General features: G+C 57.1%; 10 protein-coding genes across 10 annotated transcripts; 3 read left to right on the top strand and 7 right to left on the bottom strand.

The window, feature by feature from the left end:
• Nucleotides 1-95: 95 nt before the first annotated feature.
• On the bottom strand, nt 96-710 carry K437DRAFT_225243 (putative GPX2-glutathione peroxidase; the record flags this gene model as incomplete). Its single annotated transcript, XM_013387129.1, has 2 exons — nt 96-486; nt 589-710. 2 exons carry the CDS (start codon nt 708-710, stop codon nt 96-98), a joined length of 513 nt encoding a protein of 170 aa, XP_013242583.1.
• A 537-nt stretch (nt 711-1,247) lies between these two features.
• On the bottom strand, nt 1,248-2,047 carry K437DRAFT_257267 (uncharacterized protein). Its single transcript, XM_013387128.1, has one exon. It carries the CDS (start codon nt 1,718-1,720, stop codon nt 1,253-1,255), a length of 468 nt encoding a protein of 155 aa, XP_013242582.1. The 5' UTR covers nt 1,721-2,047; the 3' UTR covers nt 1,248-1,252.
• A 42-nt stretch (nt 2,048-2,089) lies between these two features.
• Nucleotides 2,090-6,084, bottom strand: K437DRAFT_257266 (uncharacterized protein). The gene is made up of 2 exons (XM_013387127.1): nt 4,539-6,084; nt 2,090-4,442 (listed from the first exon to the last, which is right to left on the bottom strand). Exons 1-2 carry the CDS (start codon nt 5,893-5,895, stop codon nt 2,572-2,574), a joined length of 3,228 nt encoding a protein of 1,075 aa, XP_013242581.1. The 5' UTR covers nt 5,896-6,084; the 3' UTR covers nt 2,090-2,571.
• A 950-nt stretch (nt 6,085-7,034) lies between these two features.
• K437DRAFT_294992 (uncharacterized protein) lies at nt 7,035-7,717 on the top strand (the record flags this gene model as incomplete). Its single annotated transcript, XM_013387126.1, has 2 exons — nt 7,035-7,306; nt 7,455-7,717. The coding sequence occupies 2 exons, from the start codon at nt 7,035-7,037 to the stop codon at nt 7,528-7,530; spliced, it is 348 nt and encodes a 115-aa protein (XP_013242580.1). The 3' UTR covers nt 7,531-7,717.
• A 1,656-nt stretch (nt 7,718-9,373) lies between these two features.
• K437DRAFT_268953 (NAD(P)-binding protein) lies at nt 9,374-10,689 on the top strand (the record flags this gene model as incomplete). Its single annotated transcript, XM_013387125.1, has 3 exons — nt 9,374-9,760; nt 9,836-9,887; nt 9,953-10,689. The coding sequence occupies 3 exons, from the start codon at nt 9,374-9,376 to the stop codon at nt 10,687-10,689; spliced, it is 1,176 nt and encodes a 391-aa protein (XP_013242579.1).
• Nucleotides 10,690-10,864: 175 nt separating this feature from the next.
• K437DRAFT_278698 (uncharacterized protein) lies at nt 10,865-12,025 on the bottom strand (the record flags this gene model as incomplete). Its single annotated transcript, XM_013387124.1, has 2 exons — nt 10,865-11,379; nt 11,476-12,025. The coding sequence occupies 2 exons, from the start codon at nt 12,023-12,025 to the stop codon at nt 10,865-10,867; spliced, it is 1,065 nt and encodes a 354-aa protein (XP_013242578.1).
• A 641-nt stretch (nt 12,026-12,666) lies between these two features.
• K437DRAFT_257263 (uncharacterized protein) lies at nt 12,667-16,489 on the top strand. Its single transcript, XM_013387123.1, has 2 exons — nt 12,667-13,331; nt 13,395-16,489. Exons 1-2 carry the CDS (start codon nt 12,864-12,866, stop codon nt 16,422-16,424), a joined length of 3,498 nt encoding a protein of 1,165 aa, XP_013242577.1. The 5' UTR covers nt 12,667-12,863; the 3' UTR covers nt 16,425-16,489.
• Nucleotides 16,490-16,655: 166 nt separating this feature from the next.
• K437DRAFT_286703 (uncharacterized protein) lies at nt 16,656-17,841 on the bottom strand (the record flags this gene model as incomplete). Its single annotated transcript, XM_013387122.1, has 5 exons — nt 17,413-17,841; nt 17,318-17,373; nt 17,046-17,208; nt 16,876-16,955; nt 16,656-16,788 (listed from the first exon to the last, which is right to left on the bottom strand). Exons 1-5 carry the CDS (start codon nt 17,533-17,535, stop codon nt 16,656-16,658), a joined length of 555 nt encoding a protein of 184 aa, XP_013242576.1. The 5' UTR covers nt 17,536-17,841.
• A 1,041-nt stretch (nt 17,842-18,882) lies between these two features.
• On the bottom strand, nt 18,883-19,670 carry K437DRAFT_143852 (uncharacterized protein). Its single transcript, XM_013387121.1, has one exon. The coding sequence runs from the start codon at nt 19,416-19,418 to the stop codon at nt 18,918-18,920; it is 501 nt and encodes a 166-aa protein (XP_013242575.1). The 5' UTR covers nt 19,419-19,670; the 3' UTR covers nt 18,883-18,917.
• K437DRAFT_143855 (uncharacterized protein) lies at nt 19,671-21,710 on the bottom strand. The gene is made up of 2 exons (XM_013387120.1): nt 21,312-21,710; nt 19,671-21,236 (listed from the first exon to the last, which is right to left on the bottom strand). Exons 1-2 carry the CDS (start codon nt 21,582-21,584, stop codon nt 19,923-19,925), a joined length of 1,587 nt encoding a protein of 528 aa, XP_013242574.1. The 5' UTR covers nt 21,585-21,710; the 3' UTR covers nt 19,671-19,922.
• Nucleotides 21,711-23,140: the final 1,430 nt, after the last annotated feature.

Genomic DNA, 23,140 nt, shown 5'->3' with positions numbered 1-23,140 from the left:
GGCGGGCAGGCACACGCGAGCGCGTATGTATGCATCTATGTACATGCTGAGAGGCGATGCCTCTGCCTCGATCAGAGCCTGGCTGCCGTGCTTGGTTACGGACTGGGCTCCTCGAGCAGCTCGACAATTGTCGGCTCGATGCTGGAGGGCGTAGTTTGGGGCGAGTAGCGCTCTACGACGTCGCCTTTTTTGTCAACGAGAAACTTGGTAAAGTTCCACTTGATAAACTCGCTGCCGAGGATGCCCTTCTTTTGCCTCTTGAGCCAGCGGAAGACCTCGTTAGCGTCCTTGCCGTTGACGTTAGACTTTTTCGCAAAGCCAAAGTCGACGCCGTAGTTGCGCTGACAGAACGTCGCGGCCTCTTCGTCATCCTCTGGGTTCTGTGAGCCAAACTCGTTGGACGGGAAGCCGAGCAGGACGAGGCCCTTTTCGCTGTACTTTTCATGCAGCTCCTGCAGCTCCTTGAGTTGTGGCGTAAAGCCGCACCTGCGTGCCACGCGAAAAAAAAGTGCAAGGAGAGGGGGAGCATCAGCACGAGCTCGGCGCTAGCATGCCGCTGCCTTGCGCACGAAAATCGACTCGACTCACTTGGTGGCGCTATTGAAAACTAGGACGACCTTGCCCTTAAAATCGTTGAAGTCGATCTCGCCCTTGGCATTTTCGGCCTTGAGGTCGTAGAAGGAGGGCGGGGGAGAGGCGGCGCCGGTCATACTGTGCAGTGCGTCTCTTCTTGCGTTTGCGAAGGGGCTATCGGCGAAAGCTTTCAGAATGGTGCGTGGAGTGGATATGAGTTGCACTGTCCAAGTAGGAAGCAGAGAGAGAGAGATGGGCAGAGCCAGACATGGGACGATGATCGGGTTGCTGCTCTGCATCTCCATCCCATGCTGCACGATGCCATGCTATGCTGCGCCGGCGGCCGGCTGTTGCTCTAGCGGATGGATTCGCCTGGAGAAATCTCGCCCCATATTTGTGTAACATTCGAGATTCGCTGGCATGACGACATTCACCGCAAAGCCCGTCAGGCGACCCATCGAATCCGGTGACTTTTCATTTCTTCACCGGCTCCCTTCGCGCTTACATAGCCGGTTCACAGAGAGTCTGATGTGGAATGCAACCCTACTTGGTCCACCCTCATTATTTCCCCCCCCCAAATACCAAGCTCGTCCTCACCCAACCAAGGACAGGCTGACTCTGTAGCAACACATGCATCCAAAATGCAAGCTTGCTGCCCTGGGGAAGGGGCTAGCTTGACTCATTGCGGCGGCAGCAGCAGCATTCGCTTCGACTCTGATCTCCAAGCTCGTGTATTGTTTGTGGCGTGCCTGTTAGAATCGTTCGATGCTTGCGTAGCGCACAGGGTGGGATGTCCATCTTGCGTCAAGCTGAGCAGCCACTCCGGGATGGTGGCCCATATGATGTCCTCGTGATCAACAGAGGCACTGCATACTTGCTTGTCATCGCGTGCTTGTCCAGCTGGAAACGCGCCCACATGCGTCCCAGGTGGAGGCTGGGACTGGTTACGCAAGCTAGCCTGATGCCCTCCTTGCGACGAGTGAGCGCTCCAGCCCTCTCCTCCGGAGATGCCTTGGGCGTTGGACTCGGCAGGAGGTACCTGCTGGGGAGCCCGCTCGGCGTGACAGGAAAGATGCTCTGCGGTGCGGTGCAGAGCGGTCGCGTCTGCTCGTGCTCCATCCAAGCCGGGCCATGCAAAAAAAAGCATAGAAAACTCTATTACTCACACTATCCACGAGCTTGGACTGAGGAGTCGAAGAGGATGTTACTGATGGCCAAAAGAGTCGCATCACGAGGAAAGAACGTTCCGAGGAAGATAACCATCGGCATTCGGGCCATAGCGAAGCCAGTTTTCCCTTCCATGATGGACTGTCACCAGCATCGACACTGTCACGCGTACCAGTAAAGGCGCCGTCAGCAGGCGGCTGGCCTATGGGAGATGGGGCTGTCCGCCAATAAATTGAGCGTTAGGCTCAGGGTTAAATGGGCCGATCACTATATATTTTACAAACTACATCCGATGACATATTGGTACTTGATGTGGTTAATACAGGGCTCGTTCTGAGAGTATGTGAGCAATTCATTGCACGTGAGTGAGGAAGAGTATGATACATGGTGACGACGCCGTTGAATGTACGCTTGAACTTGCGTTTGGTGGGGGGGGCCGACCTGGAAGAGTGTTGGGTTGATGGCTTGTTCTTCGAATATAGTTCAACAGGCATGCCGCTGGATTGATCGTCTCCGACGCCCAGTTTGTTCTTGTTACATTTGTACGCTGTCCACCCAGGAGGTCACTTGGTCTCGCCACACGCAAACTACTTTTACTCGAGGCGTAACCTGCCTACCTGCCTGCCAGCTAGCTAGCCCTCGCGAGCCGAAAAACAAGCCTCGGCCTCGCTCGACACGTCGAGTTTGCTGTGCGACAGCGCTTACTCACTCCACTAAGGTGTACGAAAGCTCACCGCCTGTCAGCCGCACGCGCGTTGCAACGAGAGAGCTACGTGCATGTATAGCACACCCGTCAACGCCTGTCTCCCCCCATCTACGCGTACATGCGTATCAAAAAAGACCCGCGAACAAGTTACGGGCGCCATTGCCAGCAACGGACGCCGCCGTGGATGGATCGTGCAGCGCATGGCTGTAGGCATCATGTGACGTGTAGCCTGGTCCTTGTCCGTGCGCATAGCCGCTCGCGCACGCCATGCCGTTTCCATTGCTATGTCCGTATCCATTTTCGTTCACTTGGCCATTATGCACGGGCCAATGTGACTGCAAACCTTCCTCCTGCTGCGCTTGCTGCTGGCCATACTGCAGGTGAGCAACCTCCCCGCCGCCGCCGGCCGTGGTGGTGGTACCTCCTGCAGCATGTGACAGGCTTGCAAAATCGAGGCCAGATAGCGTACGAAAATCGCTCAGCAGGTCAAAGTTGTTGAGGAAAAAGTCAAGGTCTGCGGCCGCCGTTGATGCGCCCGTCAGCAGGCCTCGCTCTGCCGCCCATGCCGACGGGGTCGCAGCGGCCATGTCGCCCGGCGGCTGCGTGGAGAACATGCAACCGGCTTCAGGGCTTGCGCCCGCTTCTGCTGCTGCTTCCGCCTCCGCGTGCGGGGATGACCAGGACGACTGAGGTACCTGCTGAGTCTGCTGAGCCTGCTGCTGTTTCTGTTGCAGTCCGTTCCTGCTGGATGAAAGCATATTGGAGAGGTGCATAACGCCGTATGCGTCTTTGCCGCCACCACTGTTACTACTAATGACGGTACCGTCGCCGTCGGGTCCGCAGCGAAAGTTTTGCAGCAGCGACGGCGACGGTATTGGGACGAGCGCAGCTTCCGGCCCTAAGCTGCGAGCAGCGCCGGTCACGCCCGTGCGCTCGTGGCTGACGTTGGACCTACGATGGCGCTCGCCGCCAGCGCCAGCACGCGCTTCGATGGCGCTCTTGCTACGCAGCAGCACCGACCTGGTCCCGGAAGCGGTCGCAAAGTGCACCGAGCTCGACGGCGTCCTGATCGCCCAGAGCAGCACATCGCGCTGGCTGTGTCCGGCGCTGGAGTCACCCTGGGTGGCCGACGGCGGATCTGCGGCGGACCGCCTGCACGAATTCTCACCAGCAGCAGCAGCAGCAGCGACGGCGACGAACGACCTGTACCCGCTCGCGAGGCTGCGCAAGCCAGGTGCGAGGGAGTGGGCAATATGCTGCACCGCGACGCGCTGCGCAAGCGCCTCGATCGCGGCTGTGGCGTCGTCAACGCTGCGCAGCACCGCTTCTGGCTCGCAGCCGCGCAGCCCAGCCGTTTCAGCGGAGCGCGAGACGCGCACCAGAAAGACCGCTGCAAAGCCAATCATCGTGTGTACGTACAGCGGCAGGCCGCGCAGATGCTCCCTGAGCCCCAGGATGCTGCACGCGTCGGTGTCGGCGTCGGAGCAAGACGAGCCAGCTCGCCCGCCAGTATAGCTTGCGTGCGACTGCGCTGCAGCGCGCAGGATGTAGTGCGCGCTTTGGACCGCGCCAATCGCCATGCTGTACAGCACCTCAGCGTCCGATGACGTCGGGGCGTCAGACTCGAACTGTATCGCTTCCTCTTCGGGGCACCTGAACGCGTGCGCTTTCAGCCAGAGCCGCATCGCATGGTAGTAGAAGCGATGGAACGACTCCACCTCCAGCGCAAGCGTGCGTCGTTTGCTCACCGTGCTGCTGCCCGTACATGCCGCGGCACCCCCGGCAGATTCAATAGACGAAGAATGGCGATGGCGCGAGTACGATCTGCGCGCCTCGAATGTCGCCTGCCACTCCTCATGCCATTGGTCGAGGAGGTCGTTGAACTTCGCGGCGAACGTCAGCTGTGAGGGGTTGAGCCTCTCGTGCACATCGACGCCGAATTCGTCCAGCACATCATGTGCGATCTCGTGCAGCTCGACTTGCGAAATGAGGAACACTGGCGCCGAAAGGGAGAGAGAGAAGCGGGAACGTTTGTCATTGATGCAACTCACACTTCCATGCTTCATGGGTGACCGCCCGCTGCGCTGCTCACCGTCATCAGGCCCAGTCAATAGCGACAGGTCCAGCCAGTCTCTTGCCCTTCTGATAGCAGCATGCTGTCGTGTAAGCGGTGGACGCCCGTGCGGAATGGACGCCATGTGGTCCGCGACGTAGATCTGGTAGTAAAGTCTGGCTTCCTCGTACGCTTTACGCTGCTGCTTTTGCTGTACATCGCGGTCATTGTTCTTCGCTCCGATGTCAGCGTCACGCGCGCCGCCGCCGCCGCTGCTCTCGCCCAGCCATTCGGTGCGCGGGTGCAGGCTCGTGCCTGGGTCTTCGTGCGTCGCCGCTCGTTCTGCATCAGCCCCTCCGGCGGTGTCCCCTCCATGGGCAGCCTTCAAGCACCGCTTGTAGCTCTCCTGCAGCCCGCGCTCTGTCGCAATCCGCACAGCGACAGACGTCAGGATCCAGGACAGCTCGCGGAAATGGTACGAGCCAAGGACAAGCGCCTTGATGTCGTCGAGCGAACTGTTGCGCGAGAAGGCCTGCAGCGCGGAGAGGCGGATGCACTCCAGGTACAGCTGGTCGCAGAGTACGCTTGTCGGAGCGGCAGGTCTGGACGGTGAGGAGTGCATCGCTGTGATCGCGCACACGGCCGTGAGCTGCATCTGACCTTCCACTCTCAGACGTGATAGGACGAGATCGGCACTCCACATGCTTGCGGGACCGCCAATGACATCGTACGCATAACCGTCCAACGTGTCGATGTATTGTTTTAGCAGGCCATCAGTCTGTTCCTGATCGAGAAGCCATTCTGAAATAGCACTAGTGGCGTTGCCGATTGCGTTAGGTTGAGTGCGCCGCCCCAAAGACACGGATGCAGCTGGACGCTGTAGCGCACCGGCGCTTGTAACTTGACGCAGCAACACGCCCGGGGCGGCAGCTGCGACATGCAACCTCGAATCCGCGGGGCCTTCTCCAGAGGAATCATCATTTGCTACATCTTTTGCAGGGATGTCGGTGTGCTCGCGATGTAGGCGCCGTCGCTTGCCGAGTGGCCAATCAGCCCGCGAAGCAGCCTCATCTCGCCTGTCTTCCGGCGAACTTGATCGCTCCCCTAGTTGTCGTTTTAGTCGCTGCACTTCTTCCCTGAGCGTTGCAAGCGCATCATCTACCTCATCCTTCCAGATTTTGTCCCCGTCCAGAATGTCTTGCAAGTTCTTCTGCACTTTGCACTTGTCCAGGAGCTCCTTGGAGCCGGAGCTGAGACACCGGATGCACGGTGGGCCGTCGCTGCCAGGTGGGTAGAGGCACTTGACTTTGCGCGACCTGCAGGCGTCGCATGCTGTGATGCGGCGCGAGAGGGCCGGTACATGCCCTGGCTTGTCTGATGATGAAGATGCAGGCATGGACGTGCTTACAGCTGCAGTCGACGCTGCAGATCAGAGCGGCACCCTCGCCGGCTCCGTGAATAGCCACTCGGCGCAACGGCGATGCTGCATGTACTGCAGCCAAGAATAGCAGCTTCAAAGCTTCGGTCTGGGGAGCTCCAAAGTGGGAACGCAGCGCCTTGAAGGCTCTCTTACCGGCCGTGTTCGTGGTTCTCCATTTTGACGCGCAAAGCTGAGCGCTGATACACGACGAACGTCGTCCTTTCGCCTGTCGCACGTTGGCGCCACCGGTTGAGCTGCGCCTCGCTCTCACTGCATGTTGGAGCGGAATGATGACATAGCAAGCCACTGATTGCGGACGATCCGGAATCTCCGTCTGGCTGCTCGCAACTTTGGTTGCTTTCCCTATGGTTTCGGTCGCCGGACCGTGTCTTCAGAGCGACAACGCGCAGCTCTCGTCGGTCTGGCGAAGGGCTATAGTTGGTGTGCAGCTCGCACCGATCTGGCGACGGACTATAGGCCCGGCCAGTAAGGCTCTGAGGGTTTCAAGTCCGCTACCTGGATTGCCCAACTTCAACTAGTAGAAACAGTATTTTTTTCCAGTAGCGTTCTTTCGACTAATATCATATTATCTCACCGATTATCACCTTTTCTTGGCGAAGACAAGCACAAAATATTCCTTCTCAGGTCCAGGTGCTGCCAAGGTGTTCCGATGGAGATCACCGTGATGTCTATGGCGCCCGCCGTCTCTGCTCCAGATGAACGGCTTGTAGCCTAGTCCCTTCGCAAGCTTGTTTTGCTTGCGGTAGCACTGACGCATCTTGTGCACGCGTTCCCTCGCCACTGACAGCGTCGCAAAACGCTGCAAACGTGCACAGTCACTGGCAGGACATACGCTGCGTCCGGCAATGCGATTGAAGTCGTCGCTGACGAAATGAAGGTGACATCAACTTCCATTGAGGACATGTCCGTACTCCATGAGGTTGTGCAGGAGCAGACAAGGCAAAGTACCATGAGGTCAGAGGCAACCCATGGTGCATCTCAGCCCACATGTTACATGCTGAGAGTTTGCACGTGCTGGCCAAAACAGGTGTCCGTGACAATTTCATCGCATGCAACCACAGAGGCTTGCATTTTAGGGATGGCACCGATGTTACATGCCCAACTCGAACCTTGGAGAAGGTGGCCGCGAGGTCAGAGTGAACCACGCGCAGAAGGTCCCACAAGCAGCAGAAATCGTGGGGAAACCATTTCAGGTCAACGCAGAAGCTGCCGCTAGTGCGGCACAGCAATCCGAACAGCATGGAATCGTGACAGCAGAGGCTATTCAAGGGCTGCCGCCATCCTCGACCGCGTTGCAGGCGTCGCACCGACCCCCTGGTGCAGCGAGACCACCTGTAACGCCAATGGGTGCTGATCTGCTCCTCCGGTCTTTCCTTTACGCTGGCCATGGAGAATATTTATGCACCCAGAGCAGTTGGATGCCTTTCCATGCACTTACTTTACTACGTATTCTGCGGACGATGCGGTAATCATATTATTCCAACACATATTGCAACAAGTTCCCCATAACACAGTACTTTCACGTATACATCTTTTGCGCTGAAGGAGCCCGCCAAGCTGTCGTCAGCGTTGCTGGTGCATCTGAAGTAAGGGCATTTGATGCTCTGTGGGTTCTATGGATACGGAGTGCATGAATGAAACTGACCCGCCGGATCAACTCCCGTTTCTGTCCGTATTAAAGAGACGTGGCTCCTGAATCAGTCCTACAGGTGACTTTCAATCCAGCCACCATCACGACGTGGCGGGAGTAAGGATGCAAATTTTGTGAAGTTGCCAGGAATTAAGCCTATGCATGGATGGTCGAGGTGTCGAGCTCGCCAATGATGGTGCGCTTTTGGGTCAAACAGTATCAAGGGGAGTGGTGGGTGGACACTGCTCTGAAGCCGACCAACCAAACCTTCTGTTGATGGCATCAAACGGGATACCACCTCAGGAACACCACCCTAAAATCACCTTCTGGTTTGCAAACCTACTTCCAGGTGCACGTAGAACACCGGACCAGGTAGGCATCCCTGGTTCCGAGTGGAATCACCGCATATTTTTGACCTGGTATCGTTCCACCTGCATCAGTTTCGCAAACGCACTCATAGAAAGACCGTCTATCGCAGTCGTATATCAGTGACACAGCAGAAGGGCAGCAATTTGACAAGTTTGAATCCAACCAATACTCCTAATTTGTGCTTCATACCCTGTAGGATGAGAGAAACTTATTGAAAGTTCCTCGGAATTCACGCAAGGTAATGTGGTCCGTGTCGACTTGTGTCTCCACTGACCTCAACCCCAGAAATGATAGACGTATTTTAGATCGGACAGGGCTCGATCCCAGCAGGCGAGATTGCAGGACACCACATTGGACGCGAGTAAATTGTGATGAAGAGCAGAAAATGCCATTACAGAAGCGTGTCAGCGTACATCCCGCCGCTGACGTGCATTTGCTGCACGTTCACTTTCGTCGGCTAGATACGAGTAGAGGTGTTCCTCAGTCTGTACATATAGGCGAATCATATGTAGACTACGGTAGAATTTGGTATCCCACAAGAGTGCCTGAGATGTGGAGCTCTGAGCTCTGAGATCCTGATCCTGCGATTCGCTTTCTGAGCTTCTGAGATCACAAGGTGAGAGAAGATCCTGTGCACTACGGCTGTGTATTGTACTCACCAGGCTTTCTGACCTACACGGGATATATAGCCGTATTGCTGCAGTCCTTCCAGTGAAACAATACTAAGGCCGACTCAGGGAGACCCGTCTTCCTGGCTAGCCGCTACCCGGCGCCAGCAGCTGTGATGAGTATGCCGCAGCTGCTGCCACCCGTTCCTGAAAGCAGCCGTGAAGCCTGAAGCCTGCAATCCTGTGCCAGTCCTTGGCTGATATTCACGATGATTAGACAAGGTCGCAGACCCTGATGAGCATCTGAAACCCAATGTTTAATCTCCAGGGCAAACGCACCTCGAAGCGTCCATCTGGACTCTAAGTGGAAGAACCAAGAAAGTGGAGTTGTGCGAGCAGAGCGCTTCCGCGAATGCCGACTCTTGAACTGAAAGACTGTTTATGCAATTAGGGCTGCGTCGTTAGCTCTTTCCGCGGCATCCGAGATTTGATTGTGGGATTGATATCTTATGTGTTGCACCGAGTGGGGCACAGTGAAATGGCACTGGAGGTCACTTTATGAGCTTTTGTTGCATTTCGTCCGTCGCTACCAACAGCATGATATCTCCAGCAACCCCAGCTCCTTGTTCTTGTCATCGTTGTCGACGTTTAAGACTTCGAAATTTTTCTGGCCTGGAGATTGGGAGGGTAGGCTCATCCCCTCGTCGAACGTTGATTTTCTCACTCCTTCGCATTATCGTTTGCCTTGTTCTCTGAACCAAACCTGAGACGCAAGATATCGAAAGATCCTTTCGCTCGTCTACACCAGCTGGAGATACAGCTAAATATGCAGTCCTTCTCCCTTTTCTCACTCGATGGGATCGTCTCACTGCCCATCTTCAACAAATGGGCCTGCCTACTGTACGTGATTTACCGCAACATCGAGCCGCTCTACATCGACGGTCGTCTTTTACAAGCAGCCCACTCACCTGTGCAGCTGCTCCAGTTCCTCTACCATAACATCAACCCCTGGTCCATCGTTGATGCACGCTTGAAATTTGCATACGCAATCCTGGGGGTCTACTTCGGCGCCTGGTTGAATGTGCGCTGGAGAAATGGGCTGCTAGGGGCTCCGCAAAGGATCAGGGGCAAGAAGGAGTGGGGCCAGGAATTGGCATTCGTCACTGGTGGTGCGCAGGGGATCGGCAAAGCCACCGTCGAACTTTTGGATCAGGTGAGTTCTAAGAGGTAGTCCATCTGCCTTGCTCAGGATCAACTTAATCGACGAAATGCGGTCGAACTCCAACAGAAAGGCTGCAATGTAGCCGCCGTCGATATTCTCGACTTTGGGTCTTCGTACTGTAAGAATAATTGCCATTGTTACATTGAAAGACTGCCTCTAACCCGTGACTCTATGTACACACAGCAAATGTCAAGACATATAAGTGCGACATATCCTCGCTGTCAGACCTGCAGTCCGTAGCAGAGTGCATCAAGGCAGACTTTGCAAATGTCCCTTCTGCATCTGCAAGCGGTCTCGACGAAAAGAACGTCGCTGCCGGCTCGCCGACGATGGTACTGAACATTGCCGGCATTAACAATCACTCGCTCATCTTGGACTTGAACGAGCAGAAAGTCCAGCGTATGCTCGATATCAACCTTAAGAGCCACTTCCTCACTGCAATGGTCTTTTTGCCGGCCATGATTAAGCGCAAGGCCGGCCACTTTTGCTCGATCAGCTCGACTATGGGCTTGGTCGGTATTTGCCACCAATCGGACTACGTAGCCACCAAGCACGGTCTTTTGGGCATGTACGAGAGTCTCCGCTACGAGCTCGACAAGATGTACCGCGTCCCGCACGTCCGCACTTCCGTCGCGATCATCGGGCACACGCGCACGACGCTCTTCAATGACTTTATCTTCACGCATAGCCTGGGCCGTTTCCTCGGCCCGCTCGTGACGCCTGAGAGCATTGCGCAGAAGGTCGTCAACGACGCGCTCGGGAAGAGGGAGAGCAGGTATATCTGTCACCCGTTCATCAACCACCTCGCGCCGATCGCCAAGACCCTGCCGAGTTGGGGCCGTGACGCTCTGCAGTGGTCTACTGGTGCGGATGGTGCGTACCCAAGTCGACCGACCAAGCAACAGCTCGGAGAGGCATGAGGGTTGTCTCACGGGGCGTTGAGCTGGTCATTGCGGCTGGATTCTGGAATGCCTACTCCATCCGGCAATGAGCTTCAAGCGTAATCAAATTGGGGCCGCGGTTCTGTGGGCTTGTGTAAAGTGCAATATGTGGGAGGCAAGCTGGAGTTGAGCAAGGAACAATGAGGGAGCTAGCTTAGCTGAAAGAGTTGCTCCTGGCGCGTTTGGAAATTTTGCTCTCCCAACCATTGGCGTTCTCGAACCCGTTCCTCTTGAACTGGAAGTCGAGGAGTGTCTGCTGCACGTCCTTGCGCGTTGCAAGCACAAATGGCCCGTACTGCCATACCTCCTGGTCGAGAGGCTGCCCCGCGATGAGCACGAAGCGCGCCTCTTCCGCTTCTGCAGCCGTGGTGCTGGCGTGTGCGATCCAGACGCCGTTCTCCTGCCGCGAGCGGTCCATCGCCGTCGCTTCCGACGCGGACGCGATCGCAGCCTTGTTGGACAGCACGAGCGTGTGATACGGCTGGTACTCCTCGCCACTGCTGGCAGCAGCGTTGCTGCCGATGGTGATATTGCCACCTGGAAGCGTGTACAGGAACGCGTTCCAGCCAGTCGGCAGCGGCTGGAAGATCTTGCCACCGGGTGCGAGCTTGACGTCAAAGTACCAGCACTCACCGTTGGCCGGTGATCGGACGGGTGACTCGACGCCGTCTGCATCCCAAAGAAAAGATAAAAAAGGTCACGCTCAGAATGTGAAAGAGTACACTTAGGTGAAAAAAGAAAGGGAGGGGGAAGAGCAGCACTCACGTGACTTGCCAGCGATCACCTTGACCTCCCATCCGCTACCTTCCTCTTCCGGGTCGACGATCTCAGCGCTGCGGGGCTTGGCGGTTGGTATCTGCGTCGCTTTGAGCTCTTGGTACGTTGGCTCAGTGAATTTGGACGACGCGGGCAGATCTATCCAGAGCTGGAGGCCGATTGGCGCCGGGAGCGCCTCACCCGTCTTAGGATCCTGGTGCAGGGGCATTTCGGCGTGCATGATCCCCTTGCCCGCCGTCATCCACTGCATGTCGCCTGGACCGATGAGTCCCGCGTGGCCCTTGAAGTCCTCGTGTTGCACGTACCCGGACATCATTAGTGTCACGGTCGTCTGGCCACGGTGCGGGTGGTCGGGGAAGCCGGCCCCTTGGGCAATGTCGAAGTGGTCGAGCATTAGGAAAGGCGACAGGTTGCGCAGCGCGGGCGTCCCGATCGAGCGGCGCACAAGCGCACCGTCTCCCTCGCGCGTTTTAATCGAGCGCACCTTTGTCGCGACCGAGCGAGAGATGAAAGTGGCGCGGAGCGCAGCGGCGGACATGTTTGCGAGGAATGCTGTCGGCGGTGCGAGCAGCGGTTGAGTGTCTGTGGCGTGTGCTTGCGTTTCTTTTCGTTCTGTCGGCCTTGAGCCTTGAGCTTTCGAAGTGATCAGAGATGGGCTGCGGTACAGAAAGAGGGATGATGCGATGGTGATGGCTGTCAAAAAGAGGAAGCCGAGCGATGGGATGGAAAGGGGAAACGTTTTTATACCCTGTTGCTGCAGTACACCTGGCTTGGTGTCCGGCATCGGTGGAGGCTCGCCTCAGTAGTAAACTGCTGGCTGGCTTGCGCGCAGGGTGTCAGCCTTGACCTTGAATATTCGAGCGACACGTTCTGGAAGAATGGAATGAGCCAGGAAGGGGAGGCTGAGGGGCGTCGAAACCCCCACCCTCATCCTCAACGGAGGTAGCATGCTTTGGTCTTCTCATGTCGTGGCGATAAACTCGGAGGATCCGAGCGGGCTTAGCCACACTGGCAAAAGTCGGAACGGAACAGAACAGAACAGTCGAGCTCGGCAACTAAATGTTCGCTTAGTCACCGAGCTCATCCTGATCATTCTATTCGGAACAGGCGCAGGATGTATTTATTACACAATGGTGAGGTATTTGATACTCCATACATGCTATCGTCCTATGTATGGCACTTGCCTTGGCCCTGCAATGGGGTGCAGGAGGACGTACGGTCTTTCCGAAGAGTTTCATGCGCTCCGAGACCTGCAAAGTCATAGCCGGCCCTTCATCGCTATGCGGAGATGGCACCGACCTAGTCAAGCATCGACTGAGCCCTACCTGCAGAAATAACGGCAGCAGTTCGAATTCGGGCTCGAAGCCAAACTCATAATGGCGCACCAATCCTCCCAGTGCAAGGCGCTTAATCCGCCTCTCCGCTTTGCGCCCGTAGCATTTACCGCCCAACCTCCCCATGCGGCGCTGCAGCCTCCGCCGTCGCCACAACCGCCATCATCCTCTTCGGCGTCGGAGCCATCGTCGAGCGACGCACGCGACGGTGCAGTGCGTTTTACAAGAGGCTCCAGCGTAGCATCCTCCGCCGCTGAAGCTGTGTACCGCGGCTCCCACCCACGGCCGCGCCACCTGGCTTTCCTGCGGCAGCTCGGCCTGCGGACCATCCTCAGCCTGACGCCCAAATCGCTCGTCAAGTACGCCGATGATGCCGAGGATGAAGGCGGTAGGGTCGTGCTGGACTGGTGCAAAGAGCATCATGTTCGGATCGTACATATCAAGTGCGAAAAGGTCAAGGAGGTTGAGACGATTGGTATTTCCCAGGCTAGCGCGCTCGAAGCTCTCAGGGTACGTTTGCTCCGAACGTGTCATTGAGGCGGGTGCAACTATGTCTGACATGGTCATCTTTAGGTCATTCTCTGCCGCGAGAACCAACCGCTCTACGTACATGACCTAGATGGACAATCCATATTGCCGCTCCTGCTCGCCATATTGCGCAAAGTACAAGGATTGTTCATGCCTTCCATCCATGCCGAACTGCTGCGGACGTTACGCGAGATACCGTCAGAAGGTATACCAAAGTCAGTCACCGATTTCGTTCGGCATTTCGGCGACACACCAATTGAAGTATCTACCACCATCGCCTCTTCCGAAGCTCCAAACATCGCGAAGAATGGCAACGTCAGCTCAAGTGCAAGTTCCGGTGGTGGCCCATCTTTGGGCGGAAGCAAGACCGTCCACGTGCGCTTGCCGCGTCGAAGCCAGCTGCCGAGTTGGCTCTGGGCGAGCACCTTACCGCTCTCGTCTACTTCTAAAGCATTCAAGGAGCTGCAAAAGAATGGACAGGCGGTCACGCTGAATGCGCTTCTTGATCCGTGGGCTTGGCATAATCTCGAAAAAGAGTTTCTCGCCTGGTGGAACCGCGAGCAAGAACGGGAGCGCAGGCCTCTGCAGAGTACTGACGCGCACAACGAGTCGACCAATAGGGCCAGTGCTACTGCCGATAGCGTCTTATCCTCTTCATCGACAGGAATGCCGCTTATGCCTGCAACGGCCACAGACATGCTTGGCAGCGTTTCCTCGACACGTTCGTCCTCCCCGGCCATGAATTTCCAACCCACCTCCTCCACCTCATCGACTCCGACCATCATAGCAGCTACCGCGCTGAAATGGTCCCACGCGGACGTATGTCGATTCATCAGCCATGCCACTGCGAGAGGGGCCTTGCAGCTTCCAGTCGCGCACCCATATTTCCACCAGAGGCTGGGATTCGATCTCGAGCCGCAAGATTGGTATGTCGAGCATCCGCCACATCCATCGCACCCGCTCTCGGTACATCATGCTCTGCATTACCATCATAGCGGGCATGGACATGGACATCACCAGCATCATCACCGCCCTCATCACAACCATCATCGCCATCACCGGGAGAGGGAACGTGGTCTCAGAAGCAGCAAGGGCAACGGCATCAAACGCGCCAGTTCACACTCGAATCTGTCACGGGGCATGATGGCTGGACTGCCTAACACGGGTTCAAGTCTGAACAGCAACAGCAGCACAAGTACAAGCACGTCCACGAATCGCTCGCGCTCCCGGCGTATGAGTCTGTATGATAGCATCATCTCTCATCACGGCGTCGACAGCAGCGGCAGTAGTAGTAGTAGTAGCAGCAGCAACAACAGAGGTGCGCACGTCGAACACCAGGACTTGTTCTCGCCCTTGCATTCTCATCCGGCGAATCAGTCGCACCCGCACTCGCGTTACGCAAGTGGGAGCACCAGCATGAGTCGCAGCAGCACTGTAACCAGCAGCTCCAGGGGAAGGGGCAGTGGCAGCGGCAGCAGCAGCAGCACCCCCAGCTACACCTTCAGCGGCCATGCCGACACAGCAGAGCTGCTCAGTGCTCCGCATACACCTACCTTTGCATCGATGCACTTCGCATACGGTGACGCTTCTTCTTCTGCTGCTGCTGCAAGTAACCGAAGCTGTGACTGCGCGTCGCCAGATCATGCGCCGAAGTACGCGAAGGCCTGTGGTGGTGCACGCGGTGGGACGCGCACCCCACAATGCCATTTGCGAGGAAGCAGTGGGCTGCAGCACCATATCCACGCCAGCGGCAGCAGCAGCAGCGCATCGAGCAGCGTTGGCGAATCGCTCTCTCCCGCAATGACGGACCAACAATCTGCTCCTGTCGGCTTGGGGCTTGCCTTCGGACGCTCTGCAGCGGCTGCTGCCGTTGATAGCACTTCTGCCTATTCCGACGAGCAGCACATGCCGCAAGACGAAGTGGCGCATTCGAAGATGTTAGCTGAAAGGCTGCAGATGCTCTCCGTGCAAGCGCAAGTGCAGGGTGAGGCGACATCTGCAGCGTCATCGTCTATTGCTCTTGCGTCTTCGGCTAGCGGCACAACAGCTTCGCTGGATACCCACGGGCCAGGTGCAAGACTGATATCCCCTACAAGCATGCTTCCGCAACAGGCACGACGTCTGCATCACGTTGTCGTACTCGACGATGAGATGGACGCTGCAGAGCATTCCACCCCAAAGGCCAAGCCTACATCGTCTGCCTCGGGCAAGGACGAGAGGACCTGTTCAACACTCTTTTCTGATCCGGGAAATCAAGTCAGAAACGAAAGCGACCATAGCAGTGGTGGCTTCAGCGATGGCAGGCAAGATGTCGGCGACGTCGCGCCATGCGAGCCAGCCTCGCCGCACAGAAACGCCGGAACGTCTAATGTGATCGGCGAAGAGGCGTTGCTCTCTAGTCAGCTGCTTTCCAGACGTCTGATCGACTTACCCGCCTCTTCCTCGGCCTCGCGAGCCGACTTGACAATCGGCAGCAAGCTGATGCTGTGTGAAGATCAAGCTACGCCCACCCGCGCGGGGAACGTCGCCGGCTTCATCCGTAGCACTGACCCTGGTCAGGTGGCTGATGCACTTGTCGCCAGCCCCGTTGGAGCCACCTTGTCATCGCAGCCATCGCCTGCGCGACCAGGCGCGCTCGTCAACAAAACGGACTTGAAATATCGCGAGTTCTCTGCACCCGCTCTGAACGTACTCGATAGCAGCCGCGCGGATGCGAAGGGGCAAGACAGACAGCGTCAATGGCTGCGAATCGAGGGGATATCGCACGAGGGTGCGCGGGCGATGCAGCACGGCGGCATCATCAACTCGCCGACGAGTTACCTGCCACCGCCCGAGGCGCGCCAAACAGCGCAACTGGGCGCAGGCCTCGAGGTCGAGCCTGATGCTGAAGCTGAGACGGAGATGGAGACGGAGATGGAGATGGAGACGGAGACGGAGCAGGAAGAGGCAGAGGAGGAAGAGGAGACGCTTGCCGAGGAGGAGGACGAGCTGGAAGAAGAAGATGACGACGATGACGACGAGCACGGGTCAAGAGATAATTTGGCGCTCGAAGCCCTGGACCTTGAAGGCTACTGAGTGTGTTTAAGCTCCGCTGCGCGTATGTTGTCCTCGAGAATTGCACAGTTGTATTCCAATGAACCTTTACAATTCCGTTTGCATGTTCCGGTGCGAGGCCTGTGGTCATTGCGTTCACTATCATATATTCAAGCCTCGTTGAGGCTCATTCGATCGTACTTTGAGGGCATCTGGCTTGAAAGAGCCATGCTTCCATCGCCCCTGCTGCTGCTGTTGCTGGTGATAATGATCCTAGTCTCTCTTGGCAGATGGTTCAAGCAGCAGGTCGATGTTCAGAACAACAGGATGCCCGAACCACACGGCAAAATCAGTATGGTCTTTGATTTCGTCGTGCGTGTTGGGATGAAGGAGGACTGACAGGTCGCTAGCGGGAGTGAGCATGGAACGTGGAGGCGTGCCGTTCAATATCGAGCGCCATTTTTGCTATGGCGGGCCAAAAACTTGCACTCACCCTCTATTTGCAAGGAGAAACGGTATGATCGCTCCGAGTTGCTCGGGTGTGAAAACGTTTAGCTCGAACATGGCCGTGGGCTGGCAGAAATACGAGTTGAAGCAACACGCACGGGGAACCCACGGTCAGCCTTTGGGCGATCATCCTAAGGCAACCGTTTCCAAGCTCACGTGTGGACCGACCGGCTTAGGCCATGCACGGTAGCAGCGAAGCTCTGGAAACTCTCGGCGGATCCGTTCGCGCAAGGCCAATGCATGAACGGTCTTGGGGTGCAGCTTGGATGGGTCTGTTTCAGACTCGTCGTAGTCTGGGTAGTAGATGTGAATGTCAAAGCTGTGAAGGGGGGGGGGCAAGGAGCAAGTGCAACCACACAGTCAGCATGGGCGCCTTTCAAGCGCAGAAGCACGAGGTGCGAGCTTCAGTGAGCTTTCATAACGCGTACCCATGTCTCGAAGCGTCGATAGGATCTTGAAATGCATCGTACCAGACACTCCGACCCTTTGCCTTGGCCTCGTTTGACGCCGTAGCAGGCGGGACGAAGGCAGGGTTGACGACGCTCTTTCCATCAGCAGCTTTAACTTCACTTAGCGGTTCGTTGCCCGCGTACGAAGGAGAAAGAAGGAAGTGATCGCGCGGAGCGCTGAGTGGCAGCGCTGCCATTGTCAACCAGAAGGTGTGGGAGCTGGACCGGCTCTTGCAGGCTTCAACGGCGTGGATAAGTAGTGAGCAGGGCACAAGCTCTTGCCGTCGTCGCGGATGCCTTTACGCCGACAAGTGCAAACCGTAGCAGCAGTAATGAAAAATGCTGCTAACGATGAAGTGCGAGCTCGAGTGCATGGAGCCTTTTTATAGATGCGCCTTGCATTGTCGTGATGCATTTGACTAATCCCATATCTGATCACCAACGGTATCAACGCCGCTCCGGACTTTATCTTCAAGTCCAAACGCAAGTCCACGATATCGCCGAAACACGTCAATTGCATGCGATGGCTGACGGAAAGCATTGCTATTTGGACCGAATATGTTTGATTTTACTGTCATTTCTTTGATTTTGGATCCATGAGAGGATTTATTTTTCCGAGTCTATTTCGTCCCACTTGGGCAAGTGAGTACACATGACCAGTCTCGAAACGGCGAATGGTTGAAAAACTATTTGCGCCTTATTGCCTTTATTTCTATCCGGAAAATGGATTCGCTTTACGGAGTATTGTTCACAGTCCGTCGATTTTCTGCACTTCGTTATTGCTTTTTGCTTTGTTGATACTGGGAACGATTTCCCCCGTTCCAATGCCCTGTCCCTCCTCCCCTCTACAAACGCTGGAGGGTACATAGAAATCCAACGATGCAATGGTACTTTATGGCTGCCAGGGTCCAAGGTCTGTGCGGGCTCGAGGTTGATCCGAGTTTGAATGTATTACTTGCTAGGGCAGAAAACCAGTCTCCGTTGAATCGCCGCCGGCATAACGGCCGAATCAACCAAGCGGGAATTTCTTTCGAAGCTCCTTGGGCGTTCCAAACTCACGCGGCTTTCGCGCGCGGCGACACTTTCCAGTCACGTTGGACCTCATTCCGGCAGCCATGAGTGAGGATGAAGCGAGCGAGGCTCGCTGATCCGCTACGCTTCTCCGGGTGTTCTTCGTCTCCCAACAGAGGCGGGATACCGATCGATGCTTTGACGCTCTTTGAATTCAGCAATGTTTGTGGGCCAGGAAGCAAGCTCCGTTTGTCTCGAAAGCTGGGTGCACCAGTCGCATCACGCTGCTCAGTCCTTGCGTTGGATCCAGCGCTACAAGTTTGAGAGACAAGCGTACGTATGGTACGCGTTGATGTACACGTTTAGCTCCAGACTGCAGTCTATGCGGCTCGGTCTTCCTTGCTTTCTCCTTGTCACACTCCATCTTCTCCCTTACATGTTACATCACCCCCTCCCAGTGTGCGCATCGTTTGCGACACCGACGGTCAAACGCGTCTAGTCTTGTCGCGTCACTCATCGTCACCAACGCCTCATAGTAGCTTCGTCTCGCAGCAATAATGGCCAAAGGTCAACGCTGTAGACGTCCAGCTCCGGCACTATGCCCAGTGACAGCAAGCAGCCACTCGGTAACGCGTCTTCTGGTACCTCCAATGTATTTATGTGCAAAACATCTATTGTTGACAATGTTTCCAGCTCCGCTGGTCTTGATGAACTCAAAAGACAGAGATGAGTAACGGAATAAGAGGCGAGACGGTTGACCTTGGGTCACTGATGCAAATGGGTGAGAGATTCCATTGGTATTTTTGGTCAGGTGTTTTGGAGACCTGCGTGTGAGATTAGGGTCAGTAACATAAAATGTCGTCGTGTTCGTCATGGCTTGTGTCTTTGTGAGGTTCGAGGTCACCGTAACCTCGCCGACGTGCGAATTGCTAGCATCAGCTTGATGGGAGCTGATCGTATTTCCTGGCGAACCGCACAAACACGGGTTCGCTGACCAACAAGCACGCTGCAACCACTGATTCACGCAAGCAATGTCGCATCCTTCAACGCCAGCTGTTATGTTCATCATACCCACACCGCTGTTACATCGATGAATAATTACTTATAAAATGAATGGATACTTGTGCATGGCCAATCCCTATCATCCTCACCCTCTTCGAAGCTTTTGGTCGTGCCGTCATCCTAGCATCATACTGCAGCCTACACCCAATGCTCGGCGCGCACATCGACAACGAAAATCTTTGCGAGGTGTCAAGTATGGCATGGCCCTGCTATTTGCACGGTGCACCATGCTGCCCACGGGCTACAATCTCGTCCCTCTTTTTGACAAATGTGCACGCCCGGCATTGATGGTGGGTGCCGGCTGGTGCAGCAATCACGAGGGCAGGTGTATGTGCCCGCCTCTGCCGTTGACGTTCGCACCTTACACACTGTCAGGCAGAGAGTTAACCACGGCACCACCATGCTTCGGGGGTAAATGCAGCACAAACGTATGTACAAATGAACAACAGCAATGTGACTCGTCCAGAACACGCTGTACGCGCAACAGCCCTCGTCCGGGTGCGCTCAGCGCTCACCTAAACACGCTCAAGCCGGCACCGCCGCCACCACCCGCAATCCCGAGCGGCTGGCGCCCGGCTGCGCCCGGCTTGACAGGTGATAGCTCGAGCGGGAGTGCAAAGGAAGGGTTCAGCGATGATGTGCCCTGTGGTTGCAAAACAGCAAAGAAAAAAGCCAAATGCAAAAGGTGATCAGTGAATAGGTTCGTTTGCAGAGTGAGGACAGGCTCGTGCTCGCTTACCTCTACAGAACCAAGCGCCAGGCGACCAAGCGCGTTGCCTCCGCCCAGCAGCTTGCGCCGCTTCTTTTTCCCGCCCTCCGCACCGCCCTCCGCAGCAGCGACCGCGACAGCGTCCGGCGCAGGTGCCTGCTGTTCCTTCGCATTCGCCTTTGCGGTCCCTATTCTGCGGTTGTTGGCGGTGACAGAGGTGGTGGTAGCTGTGACTGCCAAGATGCTGAACGCTCCACGTTTACCACCGGTACCCTTGCTGCCGCTGCCGTTGACGTCCTCGCCTTCTTCGTCGCCGCCATCGCCTCGTTGGGCAGCAACACTTCCATGTCCGATTTCCCCTAGAGGCTTCCGCCTTGCCGCCTTGGCCTTGGACACCAACATGGGTGTGCGCTCGACCGAATCGCGGATCGAGTCTGCTGTGCTCTTGGCCTGGGCGCGCGATAACGCCATCGGCTTGGCTGCGGATGCAGCAGCTGAGGGCGCGGCGGCTCGCGGCGCGGCACGCTTGGTGTTCGTCGTGCCGCTTGCAGCAGTCCGGCGCTTGTTTCTGCTGCTCTCTCTATACTCTTCCACTTCCTCTTCCTCTTCCTCACCTTCCACCTCTTCAGCCGTCTCATCCTCCTCGTCGCGGTATCTGCGCCTGGTTGCCTCGGTAGTAGCAATGCGTTTGGAAGCAGCAGCCGCAGGTTTCTTGCGTGAATGAGGACTAGGCGTTGCAGCTCTCCAGCGCCGCGCTCCTTCCGCTGCCTCCCCGACTGCGCCGTCGGTGTCCACGTCGCCGCATCCACCCTCCTCCTCATCCTCCTCCTCCTCCTCGTTGTCATCCTCGCCACCACGCATGCTGGAAGGCTCACTGGCACCTTGCATGGGCGGCAGCCTTCTGCGTTTAGTGCCTGCCGATGCGGCTGCTGCAGGGGGAAGCATAGGCGGCGGATCGGGGAGGACGGCGAAAGCGCGTGCAGAAGGTTTGCTGCTGGCACTGGTGGCGTGGCGCGAGACGCTGTTTGCTCGTGGTGGAGAGGACGACTCAACGATCTTTGGACCGCGAATGAGCTTGCTAGTTGCATGCTTGGCTGCGCCAGACCCGATCTTGGCCTGACCAAAACAAATGCGGTCAGCTGATGTACATCTTCGTGAAAAGGAAAAAAAGAAAGGAAAGGGACGACGCACCTGTGCCTTGAGCTCTTCAATCGTGATAGCACGCTTGTCCGCCAGTTGCTTGAGCTCCTTTCGACAGTTCTCCTTCTCCTCGAGGGTGTGTCTGAGCTTTTCAACCTCTTTATGTAACTGCGCGATGCGCTTACCCTCGCGCTCCTCTCCCCTGGCACGGCTCGCAGCGCGCTGTTCGCGCAGCGCGGCGTCAGCGTGCGCCTGCGCGAGCCGGCGCTCGTGCTCGAACTTGTCCATGGCGAGCGCAAGCGCGAGCTCGTGCCCCCTGTGCATCTGGTACGTCGCCTCATTACGGCAGAGGACGAGCTCCACGTGTGCGAGGCGCGTCTCGTCGCGCTCACAAACAAGGGCCCACGCTGCGTCGCTGGCGGTAAGGCGCGCGTCGGCGCACGCGGCGCGTTGGCGCGCGGCGTCGTACTCGCGCGCGAGCGCCTGCGCCTGTCCAGCGCCCAGCTCGTCGTCCAGGCGCGTCGCTTCGCTCTTCCAGCCGTCGCGGTCGTCGCGCAAGTCGTCGAGCTCGCGCTCGCGCGCGTCGACGCGCGCCTCGAGCTTAGTGACCTTGGCCGCAAGCGCGCCGTTCGCCTTGCGCAGTGCCGCAAGCTCATGCGCCTCGACGCGTGCCAGGCGCGCCGCTGGTTCGAGCCGGTGCGGCGTCGGGATGCTGTCGCGTTCCCTGTCCTTGGGCGGAGAGGAGCCTGCGTGTGCAGCGGCCCCGGCGCACCGCTTGGCGGACGCGCTCGCGCTCAGGCTCGCTGCAAACGCGCTCGCAGCAACCTCAGACGGCGTGCGTGCGGGCGTGCACGCTGTTGACGCTGGCGGCGGCCAGCTGGGTGACATGGCAGTGAGCGGGGCGCCAGCGAGGACGAGCTGCTTGTCGTTCTGATTGAAAACGTCTACTTGCCGATGCGGGATGGATGCTGCTGCTATCGGTTCTCGTGCGGGCGTAGTAACGTCAGGGTGCCTTCCAGCAGGGATGGCCACTCGAGTGGGAGATAGTCTTAGGTCGCTCTGGTAGGCCGGTAGTGCAGGATGCGGCGACCCACTCGGCGTGTCGTGAATGACGACGCTGCTGTCGCCATCTGCGCCTGCCTCTTGTGGGAGGCCAGCATCGAATGATTTGGGTACTGCGGCGGGGGCTGCAGTGATGGTGATTTTGGTAGTAGTGGCGGCGGCCGAGGACCGCTGGTACCAGTCGCTGATCTCGTCCTTGGTCTGATGCAACTGCGCAATGGATCCCAGCGAGGGTATGCGGATGACGTTACCCATCTTCGCTGCGCTCCGGGCGTGGTGTTCATGCACAGCAGCAGCTGAAAAGGCGATCGGCTGAGAGAGCGAGGTCGGGAGCGCGGTCGCAGTGTCTGTGTTGCTGTAATGATGCACTGGGGCAGCTGGGACAGCCGAAGTGCTTGTCGTGCGATGCCACTGCGACTTGCTAACCGCGAGCGTTGGCTGCGCTGGCCCTTGTGCGCCTAGTGGGGCCCAGGTGAATTCTTCTACGGGATGCGCTGGCGCTATCGCTGATTCTGATGCTGCTCCCGGTGCAGGAGGGCCAGAAGCATGGTTCAATGGCACTTGTGCCGCAAGAGACGCCGAGGAAGGTGCCGCTGGGATGGGCAGGCCGGCGGCTGTATGAGACGTGCTGTTGAAGGGCACGCGCTTCTGCCTGGGTGGCGGGGGGGTACGGTCGACGACCATGGCTGGGGGAAAGGCGTGCCCACGGGCGCTAGTGCTGGCGCTGTTTGTGCAGCTGCGGGGAGCTGAGGCTGCTGTTCCTGCTACCCACGAGGTATGTCCATATCACAATGAGAGGGTGAAGTTCTCTCCTTAGA

This window comes from Tilletiaria anomala (assembly GCF_000711695.1).
Source record: "Tilletiaria anomala UBC 951 chromosome Unknown K437scaffold_56, whole genome shotgun sequence".
Lineage (NCBI taxonomy): Eukaryota > Fungi > Basidiomycota > Exobasidiomycetes > Georgefischeriales > Tilletiariaceae > Tilletiaria > Tilletiaria anomala.
This window is presented reverse-complemented; position numbering and strand designations above follow the sequence as displayed.

Bases quoted from the DNA above. Each gene is read 5' to 3' on its own strand.
- K437DRAFT_257267 (XM_013387128.1), bottom strand. From the start codon at position 1,720: ATGCTTTTTTTTGCATGGCCCGGCTTGGATGGAGCACGAGCAGACGCG.
- K437DRAFT_143855 (XM_013387120.1), bottom strand. From the start codon at position 21,584: ATGCACAGGGGGCACGAGCTCGCGCTTGCGCTCGCCATGGACAAGTTC. The intron at 21,237-21,311 runs GTGCGTCGTCCC...TGTTTTGGTCAG, and splicing joins TTGAAGAGCTCAAGGCACAG to GCCAAGATCGGGTCTGGCGC.
- K437DRAFT_257266 (XM_013387127.1), bottom strand. From the start codon at position 5,895: ATGCCTGCATCTTCATCATCAGACAAGCCAGGGCATGTACCGGCCCTC. The intron at 4,443-4,538 runs GTGAGCAGCGCA...TTTCGGCGCCAG, and splicing joins ATTGACTGGGCCTGATGACG to TGTTCCTCATTTCGCAAGTC.
- K437DRAFT_143852 (XM_013387121.1), bottom strand. From the start codon at position 19,418: ATGATGAACATAACAGCTGGCGTTGAAGGATGCGACATTGCTTGCGTG.
- K437DRAFT_257263 (XM_013387123.1), top strand. From the start codon at position 12,864: ATGGCGCACCAATCCTCCCAGTGCAAGGCGCTTAATCCGCCTCTCCGC. The intron at 13,332-13,394 runs GTACGTTTGCTC...GGTCATCTTTAG, and splicing joins GCGCGCTCGAAGCTCTCAGG to GTCATTCTCTGCCGCGAGAA.